Here is a 21,420-nt window from a genome sequence, read left to right on the forward strand (position 1 = left end):
AAAATAAAATAAAAAGGAAGATTAACCAGTCACAAACCTAAACCAATTTGGGAAGCACAGGTACAAAAGACCATTATGAAGAATTGGGATATATCTAATGACCAACTTGAGGATTAGAGTTTAAACATTCTCTTCCTTAGGGAAAAGTTGTTAGGGGCCAACACTGACAACAGAAACTAGATAAAATAGATGATTAGTCTTATCTTAGTGAACCGATTCTCATTTTACAAGGAAAAATTAGAGATTTTTCAAATGACACTTTAAAAGCATTTCATAATCATTAAAAACAAAGCACATCAGGGGCTGGGGCTGTCAGAGTGTTTGGCTAGCTTGAGGTAAGTCCTGGGTTTAATCCCCATACCAAAAAGAAAGCAAAACAAAACAAGCACATAAAACGTGGAAACCAGGAAAATACTAACATATCTTACTGACTCATGAGTTTAGAAGGGATCTAGCTGTTATTACCTCTTTAATCCAATGGTGGTACTCATTAACACCAAAAGTCTTCTTCATCCAAAGTCCATAAATATATCCTGAAATTCCCTTCAGCACCCATTCATCAGACCTAAGCAAAAAGTCAAAATATAAACTTTTTAATCATAAAACTCTTCAGATGAGGTCAAAAAGGATAACGGAACAAGTGAAGTATGTACCTACCTCCCAGTCTTTTTAAAGAAAATGAAAGTTATTAACAAATTATTAGGTTCCTAACTTCCTCTGTCTGATCTGCCCATTCATTATGCCTTCTTCACATCTGGCTTAACCTTTAATTGTAAGACTACATTCTTATTTCAAGTATATTTACCTACATATGTTCTTTCCACAGTGTTGCTTCTCTCCTTATCAACTCTGTTTAGACTGTCTGCATCTTCAGAAATACCTGCTTATAACAAGGACTGCATAACTCAGTTCAATATTCCACATTCTATTATTGCCATCCAATGCATAATTTTCTTTCTTTTTTTTTTTTTGTGAGTGTGGGGGGGGGTGATATGGGAAATTAAACCCAGAGGTGCTTTAATACTGAGCCACATTCCCACCTCTTTTTATTTTTTTCATTTTGAGACAGGACCTCACTAAGTTGCCAAGGGGCTTGCTAAACTGCTTAGGCTAGCCTCATACTTGCAATCCTCCACCCTCAGACTCCTGAATTACAGGCATGTGCCACTGCGCCCAGCTCTATGCATAATTTTCAATGGTATTCCAAAACATGATGTTGAACTCTTAATTATTGTTTGGTTTCTCCAGAGAAAAGATAACTGACACCATTCACTCATTTATTCATTCATAAATCAATCCATTCATCCAGGCATTTTGCCTACCATGTTTCAGGCACCATTCTTTAATAAATCTATGTAAAATTTTAGAAAAATTGCAAACCAGAGATGTTCCCCTATCCCCTACAGAAAGAAAAAAAATAAATAAATAAACAAGATTTATACACTATGTAGAGTGTAAAATGTTCCCAATTAGAAACTGTAATCTTCAAGAAATTTTATGTATTTTTTCAAACTCATATTAAGTTAAACAAAAAGAAAATAGAAAAATTTTTTTTCTTTTTCTTTTTGCAGTGTCGAGGATTAGACCCAGGGTCTGGTGCATGCTAGGCAAGAACTCCACCACTGAGCTATACCTCCAGTCCAAAAAAATATTCCTATCTCTCCTTTCTTTCAAGGAAAATGGTACACAGTTGAGAACTAGCAAGGGAATCCCTACATCATTAACACTATTGTAGAGAATTATTTTGCTTCAAATGTTACCTTGAACATTTCCAACTGCTTTGAACACTAACATCAAGAATTCTCACTGTAGTATTCTGCACATTCAAGTTTGTACATCTAATATACATTCAATTCTTTAAGACATTGTTTTTTTAAAAATATTTTTATCATAAATTACAGAAGCAATATACTGATTTTTATGCTCAAAAAGTTACGACAAAATTTAAATTCACATAAAGAATAGTACTTTTTAAGTTAGCTATCTAAGATTAGAGCAGAGGTAAGAAAAATAAACCCTTCGCATTCACTTTCTTAGTAACTGTAAACATTAAAATGACTCACCAGGACATTCTGGATATAAAACATCCAAAAAACTGCTGGGCCAAGGACTGGGCTAAACACCTTCTAGTCAAAGGTGTCTCATCTATAATCATGGCACTGTGTAGAAGATTTGTGCTGAAATTTGAAAGAAGAGGAAGTTAGTAATAATTACTCAGTCAAAATAATAAAATAATCACACTTTTTAAATAATGGAATTAAGTTAAATACAAAAGATAAAAACCAGAATAGTTTCCCAAAATAGTTTCTAATCATTTCAGAACTTAGTTGAAATTTACAGTCTTAGTAACTTTTGCGTAACATAAGGAACAATGCTGGGCACAGTGACACATGCCTGAAATTCCAGTGACTCAGAAGGCTGAGGCAGAAGAATCTCAAGGGTCACCCTGTGCAACTTAGCAAGACCCTTTCTCAAAATAATAAAAAGAACTAGGGATGTAGCTCAGTGGTAAAGCTCCCTGACTTCAATCCCCAGTACCAAAAAGCAATAGAACAAAAAACCAAAACCTTTCCTGATAATTACTAACTTTGTTTTATTATTTACTTTTAAATGTATTATCTCAATGGATTTTCCTAACACTCTGAGGAATCCCCATTTTAAATGAGAAATTTAGAAACATAAAAACATAAATTTGGAACTTTCCAAAGAAGGAATAAAAGAAGACAGGTAAGGAAGGGACAGAAAGAAAGAAAAGAAGGATGGAAGGAAAGGAAGGAAGGAAAGAAGATAGGGAGGAAGGGAGGGAGGGAGGGAAGAAGAGAGAAATAAGTTCTCTCCTTTTTTTCCATGAATAAGTTTCTAATATCAGTATATTTTTTAAATATTACTAGGAAAATACTATACTAGTTATCCACATATTAATGGGTATGATTTTTTAAAATTTATAAACAGAAAAAAAAGACTAAAACATGCAAATTATTTAATTCTGGATGAAGATAATGAGTCTTTTAAGTTACTTTAAAATTTTCTTCATATTTTCTAAAATTTTAAATTTTAAAAACAAGTTTCTTTTTTCTACAAAGTCAATTACATCTAAATTAAGGGGAGAAAGTTCAAACCTCATCTTAACACTGTCAATAAAATCAGTAAGTTTTCCTCATATCATTATCCTAATTTAAGCATTTCAAATATGAAGAGATACCAACCTAAAAATGCTCATGGAAGCATAAGCAGCCACTTCAACATAAGCCTCGTCAATGAATACAGTCTTAAAACAGGAGTATGGATATCGACATGTAAGAATTTCTTCATAAAATTCAAAGACTTCATGAAGATATGATGTGGTATGTTTAAGTAATGGAAGAAGTTGGGGTAAACAAAAATGAGTAACCTGAAAATAAAAAGTCGGGAAGATCATCTAAAAGCGTTAATTTTTATATTTTAAATTTCCTAAATTTCACAATTCTACATATGTATATAGATCTATTTTTTTTTACAAATTTCATAATCCTGAAAGAAAATGCTACTGTAAAATTAATACTTTTTAAATCATTTTTATCAAATATACATTGTACTGAAGAACAAAATTCATGATGGATTATAAGTCTGTGAATACATAGAAAGAACTAATTTGTTTTGTTTTGTTTTTTTGCGGTGCTGGGGATCAAACCCAGGGCCTTTACTGACTGAGCTATCTCCCCAGCCCTAAGAACTCATTTTTGAAACCTAATATTATTTATAAATACCTAACCTAGTGAATATTACAGTTTATAGAACTATCTTAGTAATTTTTATTTTCTTTTGCAGGTGCTAGGGATTGAACCTAGGGCCGTGCACATGTTAGTCAAGTGCTTGATCACTATGCTACATCCCCAGCCGTCCATCTTAGTACTTCAGTTAATGCTGATTATACGACCAGCATACAAAGAACAATGATTATAGTTGGTCTCTAAAATCTCAACTACATACTAAAAGCTGCAGGAAACTTACTGGTAGTTAGGAGATAAGAAATGCTCACAATACAAGTAGCAATTTTGGTTTTCTTATAAGACTACAGATCACTGGTCATATAAGTATCACTGTCTCGTATGATAATTCTATGCTAAATGAGTGCCTTCAACAATGACATAGAAGAGAATACCCAGTGAGGTTTCATGTAAGAGAAAGAATCTGAGGTAATTATTTTAAGTTGGATAAAAGTTTGGCACATCACGACATAAGTGAACATTCCAGATGGAGAAAGAACTGTTATAAGCAGACCATTTCAAATATATTAAAATTTCAACTTTTTTCCAACATGGTGCTTGGTATTCTAAAAGATTCAAGTATAACCTGATTAGAGTATAGGCTGATGTCCATTAATTCTATTCATTATTAATGTCATCTTGTCCCATCTCCGGAATCTTAAAAACCACATATTCAAAATTAAAGAGCAAGCCAGGTATGGTGGCACAGACCTGCAATCCCAGCAACTCAGGAGGCTGAGTCAGGAGAATTGAAAATTCAAAAACAGCCTCAGCAACTTAGTGAGACCCTATCTCAAAATAAAAAATAAAAAATGGCTGGGTATGTACCTCCATGGTAAAGAGCCCCTGGGTTGGCTCCCTGGTACCAAAAAATAAAGAAATAAAATATAAGAGCAAGACTTAGTCTCACTTCATCATATTCAAAGGAAAAAGAGAAAAAAAAAAAAAAAAAGACTGAGGCAGTGCTCAAATTCCAGTCAGTAAATGCATGAACACTTCTTTCCTTTTGAGAGGAATTCATTTAAGAATTCACATCACTAAAATGTGACTAAAATATATTTTCTAAAAAAAAAAAAAAATATATATATATATATATATTTTCTCTCTAGTGATATTCTTGATAGTTGGAAGATGAGTTAAGACATTATTTCATTAATATCCTTTATTTTATGAGAAGTGAAAGGGCAGAAAAAGATCAAGAGGGAAGTTATGACTCACCTCGTGCATGTATGGATCTACGAGTATTTCAAAAGGTCCAATGGCCAAGGAGATGTTTGATGCTGCTGTAGGAATGGTAAGCATGTAATGGAAGGTCTTCTTCCTCATATCATGGGTATATACTGTCTCTACCAAATCTCCATTGGAAACAGCCACCATAGCAGCATCTACTGTAAATTCTAATTTCCATGTACATAATTCAGAGTATGAATCAACACATGGGAACCAAAATCTAGAACAAAGATTGACATTATAGAAAATATGCTGAAAGTGTATCCTACATTGTTTTCCCCACATCTAAGTATTTTACCATTCTTAAAAATGCATAAAAAGAAACTTTAATTAACTAAAGAAGTTTTTACTCTGTGTTTTTAAAGAATCTGATTTTTTTAAAAAGTTTCCATACATTTCTTGGCAATATTTAAAAAATATATTGTGTGGTAACTCCAGTTCAACTGATAAAAAGTTAAGCAACTCCTACTTTCCCATTTTTAAGTTTAAAATAATTTTAACTTGTATAATCACATTAGTCATTTTTTATGTAGCATTCATTTCCAGACATCAAAATGTTTAAATTAAATTTTATAAAACATAAATATTCAGAATCTAGTACATAAGTTTAAAAGCTGCTTTTTGGAGTTATGTGATATACTGCATAATTTCTAACTGAGTACTAATAAAACCAGACATAAATTTTATTGTCAATTTAGGTCAGGTCTTATTGTGGTGTCAGCATTGGTACTTGGTACTAAAACGTAAAAGGACTTAGAGAAGTTAATAATATAGGGAAAGTACACATACTATAAAACATTTTAGTAACATATCATAAACTGCAGAGCTAAATGAATGAATGAACTACAATTATACACAAAGATGTAGGTAAATCTCACTATCAATTTTGAACAAAAATGGCCACATTTAAAGAGCATAATACATTTGATTCCATTCATATAAAATTCAAAAACAACAATAAAACTGGTATTTTAGAAAACAGGATAGTTGGAAAAGAGAATGTTCTGAAACAATGAATGGAGGTAAGAGCTGGTAATTGTCATAATCTGAGGTGTGGATTAAATGGGTTCATTCACTTGTGAAAACTTATTGAGCTTTACACTTAAAATTTCTGCAACTTTCTGCATTTGTTTACTTCCATATAAAGAAAAAATCAAGTAAGATGATTATTTTAGAACAGCCAGAGTTGCAAAGCTAAGAGGAGGAGGAAAAAAACACAAGACTGAGAAGGAATAACTAGTGTATCATTATTAGGAAGAGGTATAAGTTTGAGGAAATCAAACTCATACTTCTCATTTTACACTAAATGAATATATTACAGATACATACATGAAAAAGTTGAAAAATGAAATTAACTGAAATACGTAAGAATTTATAACATACCTTGTGGAATTCTGATACCCACAAGAGAAGACATGAGCACCTCTCTCTGCCATACTCCCCTCTACACTGGGCACCACAAAATGAAGACCTCCTTTTGGCTGATCCAAAGAAAAATTAATGTGTATCTTCAGAACCTTTAACTCTGCCACAAGTAAATACACACATCCATTAATACATAAATAACAATGATCTATATAAAGTTACATTAAATATAAAATGGGAAACCTGAAATTTATATTAAAAACCATACCTTAGCTTAGGCTTATTATTCTCTCTCCAATTATATTAACCCAAGAGCCTACCCCCACTGGTGTTGCTACTCCAATCAGTCTAACTGATGCTTACTGTTTTTCTCAAAATACAGCTCTGTTTATATCGCATCCTCCTCCCAACATTTCCAACAATTTTTAGTGCCCAAAGAAAAAAGTTCAGAACTCCCATAATGGACACTTAGGCCTTTCCAGCCCAATCCCAAACTTTCAAGTTTCTTCTCCTTTCGCATTTCCCTAAAACTTGTTCACTGTAGTTGACTTTGGAAAGTATAGAAGAAAGAGGAAATAGGAAGAGGACTACTCAAGAATTTCATTTTCTTTTAGGCTTTTCATTATCTTTGATTTCTGTATGTATTGCTTTCATTAAGATTTTTAAAAACATTTATTTCCATTTATTTCCAAATATTAAAACCATCTGAATAGATAATGATAAACTTTAATGGTTCGTCCCTACTTTGGATAACCTCCCTAAATTCTCCCTATCCCCAGTCATACAGAGAGCCAAAACAAAAGAAAAAGTCTTTTACTTTCTTGTCTTTGTAAATTTTTTTAAAGCTAAATGAAGGCAGGCTTTGATGCAATAATTATAATGGCTGAAACTTCATGTAAGATTTAGAAAGGATATGCTCAAAAGTATAAAGAGGAACCCTATGTTCCAGACTTTAATTTTACCAATAATTAGCTAAATGAACTTCAGTAGGACACTTACTCTCACTGGACTTCAGGTTCTATATTCTTCATTCTGTAAAATGAAGAAACTGAACCAGATTATTTTCAGGATCTATCCTGCTATAAAATGCTATAATTCTGAGCTGATATGATATGGCATAGGCTCTCAAATCTTGACAAACTGTCCTATCTAGCATTTTTTAAAGTAAAATTTTAAATTTAAAAACAATTTAAAACCAACGGTGATGGTGGTATGCCTATAATCCCTGATACTGAGGTGGCAAGAAGATCACAAAGTTCAAGGCTAACCTGGACAATTCAGCAAGACCCTGTCTCATAATAAAAAATTTTATAAAAGGGCTGCAGATGGAGTTTAGTAGTAGATTGTTCCTGCATTCAACCACCAGTACCATCGATTAAAAAAAAAGTTTCCACCTCCTCCTCCTTCTATATAAACTGTATAATTTATAACTCAGACATCATTAATTTCAAAAACTTTCTGATCTGTGAATTTAACATGATTTTTAATGTAGTCAATATATTCTTGGTGCTTTACCATCAACATGCTTCCATAACTCTGATGGAACTTTAATGCAAAGTTCTCCATTTCCTGCATCAGGATCCACGGCGCTAACTGCAGCTGCATATGCATTGGAAAAATAATTGAGATTCCTCCTGGAGGAAGGGGAGTGAAAAAGCTGATTTTTAATAACATTAAGTCACATATTTCACCAAGATTTTTCTTAAATATCATTTGATACCAACTGTTTGTAAGCATAATATAATTCATAAGAATTGTGAATTTTAATTCTTACATAATTCATAAGAATACTTTTTATCCAAGTAACTATTGCTCTACTCATCATGTTAGAAACTACTAAACTACAAATATAATAGGCATATATATATTTCACTCACTGTCACATGACTATTATAATGAAACTGACATGCTGACTGCTGTGCCAAGAAGACTGTTGCATGACTATTATGATCATCACATTCTTCATTAATTTTGGAATGTCAGAGTCACTATACTTTTCTGCATTCTGAAAGTAAGCAGACTACTCAATTTATTAAAAAGAATTTTTTTCTATTAGATAAGTATGAAAAATAAAAGGTATAAAACTTTAGAGCCAACATAACAGGAACTGTGTTTTTTGTTTGTTTTTTTTCTGGTGCTGGAGGATTGAACCCAGGGCCTTGCACATGCTAAACACGTGTTCTACCACTGAGCTACATTCCCTGACCATAACTGTGTTTTAATATATCATCTATTTTTTATTATTATCATACAGTATAAGCAACCTTTTTCTTTCCTTTTGGTATACAGTTCTATAAATTTTAAAACATGTAGATTCAAGTAACCACCACTGTAATCATATTAAAAAACACTGCTATCACCCTAAAAAGAGTGCTACCCCTTGTTTCAAATAAATGGAATCACTCAGAATGAGACCTTTGGAAACAGGCTGTGTTACTCAGAATGTCTTCAAAATTGAGCCAAATTGTTAGATTATGTCAATTTTGTGTTCCTTTTACCAATAAATAGCATCACATTGCCTGATTGTACCACAGTTGATTAACACTTTCACCAGTCAAGTATTATTAGGCAATTTCCAGGTTTTAGCTGTCACAAATAAAGCAGCAATGAACATTTGTGTATGGGTTTTTGTATCAATATAAGTTTCATTTCTACAGGATAAATACTCAAGAGTGGGATTGCTGAGTCATATGGTAAACATATTTAACTTTCTAAGAACCTGCCCAACTGTGTTCCAGAACAGCTGTAGTATTATCCTTTCACATAAGCAATATATGAAAGTACTAGTCCAAATCCTCACCAACATTTAGCATATCATCTAATTTTAAAACTATTTTATCTACATATTACGTCTTTTCAATAAAATTTCAAAAACATGAAATTTGAGAGATAGTTACAGAACTTTTATCCCATTCTCCCTAGTTATCTGTGAGATTCAAAAATAAAAATATGAAGGGCCAGGGGTGTAGCTCAATCATAGAGTGAGCTTAGCATGCATTAGACCCTTGGTTCAAAAAAATAAAATAATTTTAGACAAAAAATAATCCAGATTTAAACATTATACACTGGAGTCTTAGTTTTCCTTTATTAATAGCTAATTATTTTTACTGAATCTCATTTCCTGAGAAAATGGAAAGTGGTCCAAATAAAATGAGTTATCACAAATGCAATCTACTGGAAAGTCAATAGTGAGGAATAATCTTATGGTTTGGTTTCAGTGTAGAAATCAACTATGTCTCCTTCCATAATAACCTCATGAAGTCAGAGATTACTAGGGCAAGATTATGGTCTTTTCAATTTTCAAAAAGTTATGTGACATTGCCCTATGACCACCACCATTGCCAACTCCAGCCCTCCTCGTATAAACACAGCTTAAAAAGGAGCAATGCTATAGAGGAACACTGAAAAACTAGCAAATTAAAGGAAATCTAAAGCACTCTCTAAGAACGTATTATAGGATTCCTAATTCAAAAGTCTGAGATCCAAAATCTGAAACTTTTTGAGCACTCTGAAATCCATCAAGGATGTTCAACTAGTAAAGTCGATGCAAATACCCCAAATTTGAAAAACTCCAAAATCGGAACTATTTCTGATCCCAGGTATTTCAAATAAGGGATAATCAACCCCTGTTTAATAGAACATATTAAATTAAAATATCCTGATAATACTCTGTGTGATGGGCTGACAGAACTGGCTCCATGAGAATGTTATAGGCCAGACTATAAGGGAAATGACTAAACAGACTCCATTTTGCTCTGAGATTCCATGTTATATAGGAAATAAGCTTCTCCCATGGGAACACCGCGCCTCTGTACCCATCATCAGTTTAACAATATAGAACAATAATTCCTATGTAAAGAAAAATTGCTCTTTGATTCCTATTGCTCCTAAACGATGTACCATGTGAACAGTGATTGTATGGATGTTAGTGACCATTCTTGAGTTTGTACCTAGGTAAGGGTCATTTTGACCCACGTCCCCCTCTGTCGATGATCTCATGATGTTAATGTGTAATTTCGAATCATAGCAACAAACACTTATGATTAATGTGATTTTTGGTATAAGAACCCCTACAACCCTGTGGTTGGGGCTGTTCTCCCAATAGCCATTTTTTGGGGCATTGTATGAGACAGTGAGACAGTCAGCCGGACGGCTTAATAAAGATTCTCACATTTGGACTTCTCAGTGGTGATCAGTCTGTTCTTAAGTTGCACCCCATAACACTCTGTTGAATAAAGAACACTTGCTTTTTAAAACTACAGGTGCAGATTTTTTAATAGATGTCAGCCATATTGGCTATCCATCCACAAAAAGTTTCCCTGGAAAAATGTGTATTTATTTTACAAATAAGAAGAGGGAAGCCTAACAAAGCAACAGACACACACACACACACACACACACACACACACACACACCCCCAAAGAGCAACACCTCCTGGAGGCAACTATTATCTATAACTACATTCAAACACATAAGATTCAAATTAAAAAAAAAAAATGTATTTGGCAAAACTTCAAATGCTAAAATTATTTTACTGGGGAAAAATTAACCAAAAACAAACAAACAAACAAACAAAAAGCAAAGAGAGATGTTATATAACCAATATGGTTTTTAATTCTTAAAGACAATTTAACAAGTCAACTAATATACAGTTGGATAAAAAAAGAAATGTCTTTTCATCTTTTACCTAAAATGTTTCCTTTCCATATATCCCCCTACAGTTCAAAGATGCTAAATCTCAACCAAGGCTGAGAGAACATGCTATCAAAAATAGGAAAAAAAAAAAAAAAAATAGGAGGACCTGGTGCCTCAACTTAAAAACAAATAAGAAAAAAATGTGATAAAATAGTGCGTTATTTCTTTTCAGTGTTAAGATATTTAAATGTATTAAGATCAAATTTTACCATGGAATTTTAAGTTTTATTTTTAATTTCAAAACCACTACAAGTTAATTTTCATTTTTGTTTTATTGGAAGCTTTATAGATGACTTTTAAAAAAGTTATTTTAGAAATAAGAAAGATTACAGTAGTGTCTGGTAACATGCTAAAGATGTTAACTAGCTGTCTTTCCCAAAGTTTCCTTTAAAAATACTAATGTCATCCATGGGAGATATTTTTCACATGTAACAGCCAAGAAAAGTAAAATTTCTCCCGAATAAGTGGTGTATTTGTCTTGTGTCTTCTGAGTCTCAAAAACAACATGTTTCCCTTTTGTTACGGCAACCAGAAATGAGAAACAAACCTGCAGTTCTAAGAATTGTGCAGTAACTTAACAATGTGTAACCACCAACATCCATTTGTTTACCTTTATGCTAACTTCATTATCTACCTTTTAAAACTTTTGTCTAATAAAACTCTAAAACCAATCCTAAAGTCTTTTTTTAAACAAAAAATAAATACCTGCAAAACAAATAATAATAATAATAATAATAAATTCATGTCTCTTACAGAGTAGTAAAGATTTTGTAGTTAGGCAGAAAAGTAGGTGTTGATAGTCAAGCCTTTGCTAATGACCAAAGCCAACAGAACTGTGCTTCTAGCTGGAAGGAAAATTTCAAATATATCTTTCCTAATTTCCTAAACTAATCTGTGAAAAGCTTCTCCTTTATCATTTCCTTTATTTCTAATATTAGAGGTGATAAGGAATTTGGGTGCAGTAATCCTAGCAACTTGGAGGCTGAAGCAGGAGGATCAAAAATTACAAACCAGCCTCAGCAACTTAGCAAGACTTTGTTTCAAAATAAAAAATAAAAAGGGCAGGGCATGTAGCTCAGTGGTTAAGCAGCCCTGGGTTCAATTTCCTGTACCGTACCAAAACAAAACAAAGTGATAAGCCTTCATCAATATCACTGAAGAAAAATGTCAGAAGATATCATCAAAGTAAAGTTTGCTTCCTTAATGTAATGGGATATCTACTATTCCTGTCATTGCACTGTAACAGATTATTGCTATGAGTCCTGAGCAGCAGCAACAAATTAATGGTAAAGCAGATGTGCAAATACTGTATTTTGTGACTGGTTTCCTACTCTATCATCGAATTGCAGAATTCTAGGCCGAACAAGATAGTTATGTTTTCCTTCTGGCAAAACAATTGGTCCCCTATATACTCATCTTACAGATGTCCATTCCATTCATTAGTGGTATACACTTACTAAAGGCAGATTTTTTTTTCTCTTAAGGAAAAGGAGACAGATGATATTGTAATGAGCCTTTTTATGTCAATTCTGTGAGTCCAGTTGTAAAAGCAATGTAATTTTAAGAACTCACCTATATGAGATGGGAAGTTACGGGAGTAATTCAGAGAGTCCCTAGACTTTTTCAACACCATTTTCCTATCTCCTCTCTGAGTTTGAAGATTCTGAAACAATGACTATTGGGATCTTAAATATGTCACAAGTTAAGTTTCTCTTCTCAACAGTCCCCAAGCCCTTATGGCAGTGGTTCTCAAGCTACAGCTAATATCAGAATCACCTAGAAGTTCTGTTAGAACACAAATGGTAAGACCCCACCCCAAGTTTCTAGTAGGTCTGGGTTAATGCTTGGGAGTTTACAGTTCTAAAAAGTCCTGACGTGATGCTCATGTTGCTTGACTGGGAACAGAATTCAAGAATTGCTGCCTTAAGGAAAGATCATATATCCTAGCCCAGCACAGTCAAGCATGCCTGTAATCCCAGCCACTCGGGGTTGAGGGAGGAGGATCACCAGTCTAAAGTCAGCTAGTTCTAAATAAAAAATTAAAAAGAGCCAGGGATATATAGCTCAGCAGCAGAGCAACCCTGGGTTCAAACCCTAGTACTAGAAAGAAAAAAAAATAAAAAGAATACATATGCAAGACTAGTTAAAATATCAACTTTTTTAAAAATATCATATTGATTTTAAAAGAGTTCATAATTGAGTTTTGGAATCCTACCCCAAAATATTGAGAATCACAGAAATGATACAACCCGATGGTATTGAAGCTCTGAAAAAAAATACTCTCAAATGTATTTATAATACTAATGGATATTTTTGGGGGGAAGCAGTAGTGGGGATTGAACCCAGGTGTACTCTGCATTGAGATACATCCTCAGTCCTTTTTTTTTTTTTTTTTTTTGAATTTGAGACCAGGTCCCTCCAGAGCAGCTAGAATCACAGATATGCACCTCTGTCTTCAAGCTACACATAATATTTTTATGTGATATTTTTAAATAGACAAAATATTTTATAGAATATTTTAAATTACTCTTTGGCCTAAGGATTAGGGTGGCCATCCAACACACTGAAATTACTTTTAATTTTTATGAAGTATCTTGTTAAAAATAATTTAAAACAGGAAAATGGCTAATGAAATTTACCTAAGTTCTTTAAAATTAAGAAGAAAAGAAAGTTGGTACCATACTATACTGAGAACTGGCAAAATAAATATACAAAGTGGTTTAAGCAACCAAGTTTATTAAAAAAATAAAAGGGGGGATCCAGAATCTAATAATAATCTAAAAAAAGAGAAATTAATCCAATCATAAAAACAATAACAAAATAACTGTTAGAAATGTTTACTTTTAAAGTGCATAACTTACTGTTTTGATTCATTGTGACAAACTTCTAAGGTTGGATCATTATAAATAAAAGCAGCCTCTAAATCATTGATCCTTACTCGATATATTCTACACTGTTTGCTGTTCAACTTGATTCTATTCAAGTTTGCAACTGTAGGAAATATAGTCAGTTCCACAAAGCCCTAAAAGATAAAGAATAACAGATTGGTATGTTTTAGAACATATTCCTTTGACTTTTACTATTACACACATACTATACTCCAGGAATAAAATCCTAAATAGCTATATATACACAAATTCTCTGCAAATATCTTAATTTTAAACATGATTGTCCTAGTGAATGAATGGGTTTGAGTTATGTATACTATACCATCTTAGTGCTTCATATAAACTATCAATGAAAATTAAGTCATCAGTTAATACAAGAATTTCTAGATAGCTACAATTCAAACAGGGACTAGGAAGAAGAAAATAAAAGAGCAGAAAGAATCAAAGAGGTGGTGAGTGAAAGAACATGGGGGAAAAAGTGGATAAAACCCTGCCCTACTGAAGCTAACAAGTATGAGTCCCAGCTTACAGGAGGTAAATCAGGACATGTGAAACAGCAAGTGCTAAAAGAAAAATTCAGGCAAGCAGGAGCAGTAAGTGCTTCAAAATGCAGAAGAGTTTCCAACCAAGTAGTCCACAGTCCATACATAGTTCTACTGTGTTAGCTGTGTGGTGTGCAATCTATCTGAAGCATACATCTAAGATATGACAGATAAATAAAGTAACCATTTACCACTCACTTGTTCAATCAAATGGAAAAGAGACAGATGAAACATGGAGTACATCTCCAGGGTTTTAATACCCTTTTTTGAAATCTAATATACTCAAACATGAAATAAGAGCATAATACAGTGACATTTTAGGGGCTGCAAAGTGAGCAGGAAAAGCTTCAAAGGCTACAACAGGAATATCTACAATGAAGCTCAAGCAGTCACCACAGAGATCTAGACTATAAAGACTACTACTCTATCACAGATATTATACTGTATGCTTTCATTATGTGTTCTCTATTCCTGATACTGACTGAGCGTTAAGTACTACTTTATGCTTTCTACAGAGAGGCTCTAAGAGATAAGTGCTATTGGAAAGTGCAAAAAGCAAGTTTTACAAGTAAATTAATAAAATTAAGAAAATTTTATCAAGTGGAGAACTGAGAGTCAGATACATTTATATGATCCCAGTAGATTCCTACTATTTCATAATGACTCTGGGTACAAAGGCTTTAAATATGTTTTGAAACAAACTTCAGCCCAGCTACTCAAAAGCCTGGAATTATACAGACCTTCTGTCCCCAATTTTCAAAGAGAATCACACACCCTTAAATTAGACCATCTATACAAATCCATGTGGAAGCAACATAGAAAACAACATAGGCAAAAATACTGTTAATGAAGGTTTTATGTTTAAAAATGTAAGCCTGAACAATTATAGCATGAAGACCCAATATTTTCTTATATTAGCAATTTGGGTCATCCACTGACCACTCCAAATAAATAAGCTTGAATCATTTGAAAGCCAGTAAGTAATAACAACACAACAATGTCAAAAGTGAATGAGAAGTGTCATCAACAGTCAGCTACTTGGGAGAGGGTGGGTAAGACATAATTTGGCTTTTTAAAGTAAGATGAGTAATAACAAAAGTGAAGAGAGTGTCTTTCAAGAAGACAGGGAAAGCCCCATCTCCTGATACCACCTAACCTCTACAAGCCTCCTGCCATTCTTGGCCACTGGTATAAATGCAAATTCCCGGGTACTCTAGCAACACACTTTTATTTCCTTCTTGCTGCTTGACCTCTTCTGACCATTCACAGCTAGCTATACTATGTTTTTCCATCTTTTCAAAAACCTTCTCTTCACTTTCTATCCTTAAATGAAATGTCTCCTGATTCCCCCTGGACAATAAGTTACTTATTCTGATTCTTCTAGGCCATTTATAGGATTTTATATAATACACACATCAAGAGCCAGGACAGTAGTGTCATAGTTAAATGAACATGTTGTAGAGGTAGATTCATGTATTCACGTTCGAGTTCTACCATTTAGTAACTGTATGCTCTTGAATTTGTTATTCAGTTTTCTGTGCCTCGTTTTCCTCATCTGCAAACCAAAAAGAATGATACTACCTACCTTTTAGTGATATTATGACAACTGAACAATTTACTACATGAAACACATTTAAAATAGCTGGGGGACTGGGGTGTGACTCAGAGGCAAAGTGCTTGCCTAGCATGTGTGAGGCCATGAGTTCCATCCCCAGCACTGTGAAAAAGAAAAAAAAAAATTGTGGTTGGCATTTAGTATTTGCCTAATACCTAAATGTTTATATTCTTTTTTTCTACTTCTAGTTCTTAGTGCTCATATTAATACAGGCATACCACCCTCCACAATTCTTCATTAAATCCTCCAACATTCACTGAATACTCCTTCCTAACATATCTTTGCTATCCTTCTAAGTGACTTCAATACAGGTTTATCTAATCCTTCCAATAGCACCACCTCAAAGTTCCTTGAGCCCAATTCCTACAATTTTCACTTCTGTTCCTGAACAAAAATCAAAATCACAATCTGAGCCAGGTGCAGTGACACACTCATGCCTGTAATCCCAGGAGGCTGAGGCAGAAGAATCATGAGTTATAGCATCAGCAATTTGGCCAGGCCCTAAGCAACTCAGGGAGCCCCTGCCTCTAAATAGAATACAAAATAGGGTTGGGAATGTGGCTCATTGGTTAAGTGACCCTGAGTTCAATTCCCGGTACCAAAAAAAAAAAATCACAATCTGAAAGATACCTCATCACTGCTGCTGCTCCTGATCCTGACATCACATTCTTGAATGTCCAGGACAGGACACCTTTCAAGAAGATCTCCCCCAGTCCTTCTGTTCAATCATATACGTAACAGTTTCCCACCCCAATCCATTCTGGCATTTCTGTTCCCTGAATCCTTAAGTTTAACCACTTTCCTGCCAACTACCAAGTCTACTCTGGTGCTACATGTTCCTCCTCCTTTACTCCCTAAAATGCTATTTCCACTGGTTCTCTGGAGGTCATCTCCACACTATTACCTGAAATCTTAATAATAATCTTCACCTCAAATTACAATCTTTCCTCTCTGTTAGAAATTCTTCCTGTGCCCATGAACATGTTAAAAACTCACAAATAAAGCTGGGCATGATGGCACATGCCTGTAATTTCAGCAACTCGGGCGGTAAGGCAGGAAGATCCCAAATTCAAGGCTTGCCTTAGAAACTTGGTGAGGCCCTAAGCAACTTAAGTGAGACCATACCTCAAAATATAAAACATGAAAAGGGCTGGCATATGGCTCAGTTGTAAAGTGCCTCAGGGTTCAAACCCTGGCACCAAAAACAAAATACAAAAAAACAACTCACATAAAAGTAGGCACAAAACACACCACAGAAACAGACTGAGTAAACATAGTGGGATTTTTTTGTTGTTGTTTTGAGACAGGGTCTCATCATGTTGCCCAGGCTGGTTTCAACCTCCCATGTTTAAGTAATTCTCCCACTTCAGGCTCAGTGCTGGGATATATGCCACTGCACCCAGCTTAAAAAGTGTGTTCAACAGGGCATCTAAGGCCATTGATTACTGGCTCTAGCAGAATAAAAAATAAAGGTAATTTATGAGGCTTCTCAATAAAAATAAAAAGTACAGATCTAAAGGGCAAAAACTTGACTTAAGGTGCAAAGTGGGGATTTATGACCTCTTTTCCAGTTCCTAGACCTCAGCCAGTTCACAGTTTGAGTGAGTTTGAAGTGAGGTCACACAGGCTCTAGAGTTTATCTTCTAATACTACCCTAGAGTGATCTACAGCCAAATTGCCAGATACCCATTCTTTCTGGAGAAAAGAAAATTTCCAAATCTTCCTGGAGTTAGTATATCTTGGTTCTGATCTGATGTAATAATTAGAGTCCCAAAACATTACCATAGCCCACTAGTCAGACAAAAAAGTCTTTGGACAGCAAATAATAAGTGGTATCACGAAGTCAATCATAGAGAAAACTTCCCCAGTCTTATAACATATAGTATATATTTTATTTAATAATTGGCAAATACCCATATTGGGTACTTGTCAAATGGAGTAAGGGCTATTATGGAAAGGGTTAAGTAGACAGCACTGAACAGATTACTTCTTTATTATGAGATAGTAAACCAAAGCAACTAAACAACCCTGGGGAATTGCAGAGATTAGTGCCACAAAAGATACCAAAGGTTCCTCTGACAAGCTGCAGGTAAGCAGGAGCTTCATTCCATTCTTGTATTAACACTTTATTCTTCTACTTTCCCTTTGGAGAGTTACTTAATCTCTTTCAGCTACCTCACTTATAGTTAAGATTAAAATGTTATCTACCTCATGAGATTCTGGCAAAAATTCAGTTAACACACATACAATTTAGAAACATGTCCACCATACTGTTCACTGTAACTCAGTCAACGGTGTCAATGCCTTCTATTCTATTTTCATTCATCCTCGAGGGTTTCACCATTCCCCACCCTAGGTTATTGTAGTAATCTGCTACATAGACCCCTAATTTTCATACTTTCTCTGCACAATTCATACAACATAATATACCTATTCTACCACAAGATACAAGGTAAATAATAATGTGTGAGGAACACTGCAAAAGAAATACCACAAATGAACAGACTGGATTTAATGAAATGTTTAGGATCTTTACAAATCTTTACTAGATCTCAAATATTGTATTCAAAGTTTCACTACAAAGCAATACTACCTAAACTAGGTCAGCCAAAAATCGGAAAACAAAAAGGAGTGGCCTAATAGAAGCCAACTCAAGTGAGTGCACTAATCTTAATTTTTTCACAAGAGAACTCTCACAATTGTTATTTCATGAACAATTCTAAAAAGCTTGGTTATACAGGCTTTCATACTCTGTAAGAAATTAAGGAAATAAAATTGTAATCTGGAAAAAGAAAAAAAAGAGAGGGATTGAAGAATCTATAGCAGAAGGAGTCAGGATCAAACAGATCTGAATTCTACTACTTACCTGTTTTTAAAACATCATTATCTGAAAGAATATAAAGTGTCCAAGTACTATGAAAGGTGAACTTATTACTCATAATTTTTAGGAAAAACTTACCACAACAGACTTCCTCTGGAAATTTATGTTGTTGATGCAGACAACCTGATGGGTTGTATATTCAAAAACACAAAAAGAAAAAAATACTTTCTATTATTAAATGAAAGCAAACTGCCCAAGTACCAATATATATTCTAAGCAACTCAAAAATTACACATTACTCTTTCATCTTAAAACCCTACAAACTGGAATAATTTGCTTGTTTTAAATCTAGCAACAGCCAAAACAACAGATTTCTCTAGACAGAAATAATTTAGTACTTTAAGAAGATTTATTAACCTGCATGATGAATTAAATCTGCTAAATGACTCTGCCATTCATAATGTTTACCCTACAAACACCACTTCCATCAGAGTGGATTCTCCTTTTCCACCGTTTCCCAGGCCCACCAAGTCGGTGTCAAACAATCACAAACTAATTAATGAGGAAAAAAAGAGGAGGGAATGAAAAGATACTTATAATTTATACGGCCTTGGGCTTTCAAAGCCCTTGTCTCCTTTCTTCCTGTTCATTCTGAAGGGCTCGGCACCGGTCGAAGGCATGCAGCTGGCCGCGGGGCTGGGATTCCCGGCTTCCGCGGGGGCTGCAGGGCATTACCGGTCTCAGGCGCCTAGCTCTCCCCGGCTCCCCACGGTCCCCACAGTCACGCCCGGCTTCCGGGGGGTCCTGAGCACCCAGACCCGGCTTCGGCGATCGATTCGGCTTCTTTCGGCAGCCTGCGCCCAGCTTCTGTCACAAGGATACCCCTCTCTGCAACCGCTCAAAGGGACCGCCGACCGACATGTTGCCAGTGCCCTCTGACCTCTGGCGTCGGCGGAAGTGGGACGCCGTAGGGGGCCGAACCCGGAAGTCTCCCGTCAATGGGCGGTGCTTGCGCAGAATGCGGGAATTTTCGCATTTTCCTTTCCTTGCGATTGTTTCAATTTCGGAGACCCGAGAAAATAATGGTTGAGACGAGAACAGTTAGGAAGGGAGGAGACATTGAAGTTTTTAAAGAAAAAGGGTCTACCGCATACACGCTGAGAAGTATGGAAGACAAGGTTTGCAAAGAGCCTGGTATAAACAGGGTACGGACTAATAATGGGGCGCCTCTCAAAAACCAAGAGGAAGGATAGTCTTCTGATTGCTGTGTAAGGACACCATAAACTCACTTAATTGTACACACTAATGTAAACTGTATAGTGGGCACTGCTGACTCAATATCTGATGTGTGTGTGTCTGTGTACATAAAAACCATATAGTCCACGTAAATGCTGACCATTTTATTGAAAAAGGCAGATTTTTCGTGTTTTTATTGGTGAATTATAGTGGTGCAAAATGATGGGACTTGTTACATATTCATACATGAAACAATATAAATTAACCAATATTATTCCCCAGTATTTCCCTTTCCTGCCTCTTTCCATCTCCCTGGTCCCTTTCCTTCGTTCTACTGAATACTCTTGATTTGCAAGAGATTTCCTCCACCTTTCTTTTCCTTATTTCTCTCTAGCTTCCACATAGGAGAGAAAACCTACAAGCCTTGACCTTCTGAGTTTGACTTATTTCTCCTACCACAATGGTCTCTAATTTCATCCATTTTCCTGCAAATGACATTTCACTTTTGTTTATGGCTGAGCAAAACTCCATGGTGTATATATGCTACAGTTTCTTTATCCATTCATCCATAATTTGGCTATTGTGAATTAATGATGCTATAAACATGAGTATGCATGTATCACTGTAGTACGATGACTTTAATTCTTTAAGGTAAATACTGAGGAGTGGTATAGCTGGATCACATGGTGATTCCATTCCTAGTCTATTGTGATTTCCATAGTGAATGTACTTATTTATTACCAACAGTGTAAAAGGGTTCCTTTTCTCACCTCCTTTCCAGCATTTATTATTGTTTTCTTAAAGACTGCCATTATGACTGGTGTGAGGTGAAATCTTTTTTTATTTGCATTTCCCTAATTGCTAATGATGATGTACATTACATTTTTTTCATATATTCCTTGGCCATTTGTATTTTGAGAAGTGTCTATTAAAATCATTTGCCCATTTATTAGTTTAAATTTTTTTGAATTCTTTATATATTCTGGGTATTAATCCTGTCAGAAGAGTAGTTAAGAGAAGATAACCGCATTGTATAGGTTCTCTATACATTCTTAATGGTTTTTGTTGCTGCACAGCTTTCTTTTGCAGGGGGGAGCCGTGCTGGGGAGCTAATCCAGTGGCACTTAATCACTGAGCCATATTCCCAATGCCCCACCCCCTTTAATTTTTAAATTTTGAGACAGAGTCTTACTTAGCTGCTGAGGGTCTCACTAAGGTGCTGAGGCTGGCCTTGAACTTGTGATCCTCCTGTCTTAGTCTCCCAAGTCACTGGGATTACTGG

The 21,420-nt window shown here is 34.8% G+C and overlaps 1 protein-coding gene across 2 annotated transcripts in view; it reads right to left on the reverse strand.

Moving 5' to 3' along the window:
• TAF2 (TATA-box binding protein associated factor 2) overlaps positions 1–19,843 on the reverse strand; it is a 100,996-nt gene extending 81,153 nt beyond the window's left edge. For both annotated transcript variants that reach the window (XM_079140496.1, XM_079140495.1), the window contains exons 1-9: positions 19,499–19,843; positions 19,041–19,094; positions 13,898–14,058; positions 7,857–7,975; positions 6,360–6,501; positions 4,965–5,196; positions 3,207–3,391; positions 2,064–2,177; positions 466–565 (exon numbers count right to left, since the gene is read on the reverse strand). In XM_079140496.1, coding sequence (XP_078996622.1) covers positions 466–565; positions 2,064–2,177; positions 3,207–3,391; positions 4,965–5,196; positions 6,360–6,501; positions 7,857–7,975; positions 13,898–14,058; positions 19,041–19,094; positions 19,499–19,582 — 1,191 coding nt within the window. In that variant the 5' untranslated portion in view covers positions 19,583–19,843. The remainder of the gene's footprint in view (positions 1–465; positions 566–2,063; positions 2,178–3,206; positions 3,392–4,964; positions 5,197–6,359; positions 6,502–7,856; positions 7,976–13,897; positions 14,059–19,040; positions 19,095–19,498) is intronic.
• Positions 19,844–21,420: the final 1,577 nt, after the last annotated feature.

The sequence above is a fragment of the Sciurus vulgaris genome (genome assembly GCF_902686455.1).
Source record: "Sciurus vulgaris genome assembly, chromosome: 1".
NCBI lineage: Eukaryota > Metazoa > Chordata > Mammalia > Rodentia > Sciuridae > Sciurus > Sciurus vulgaris.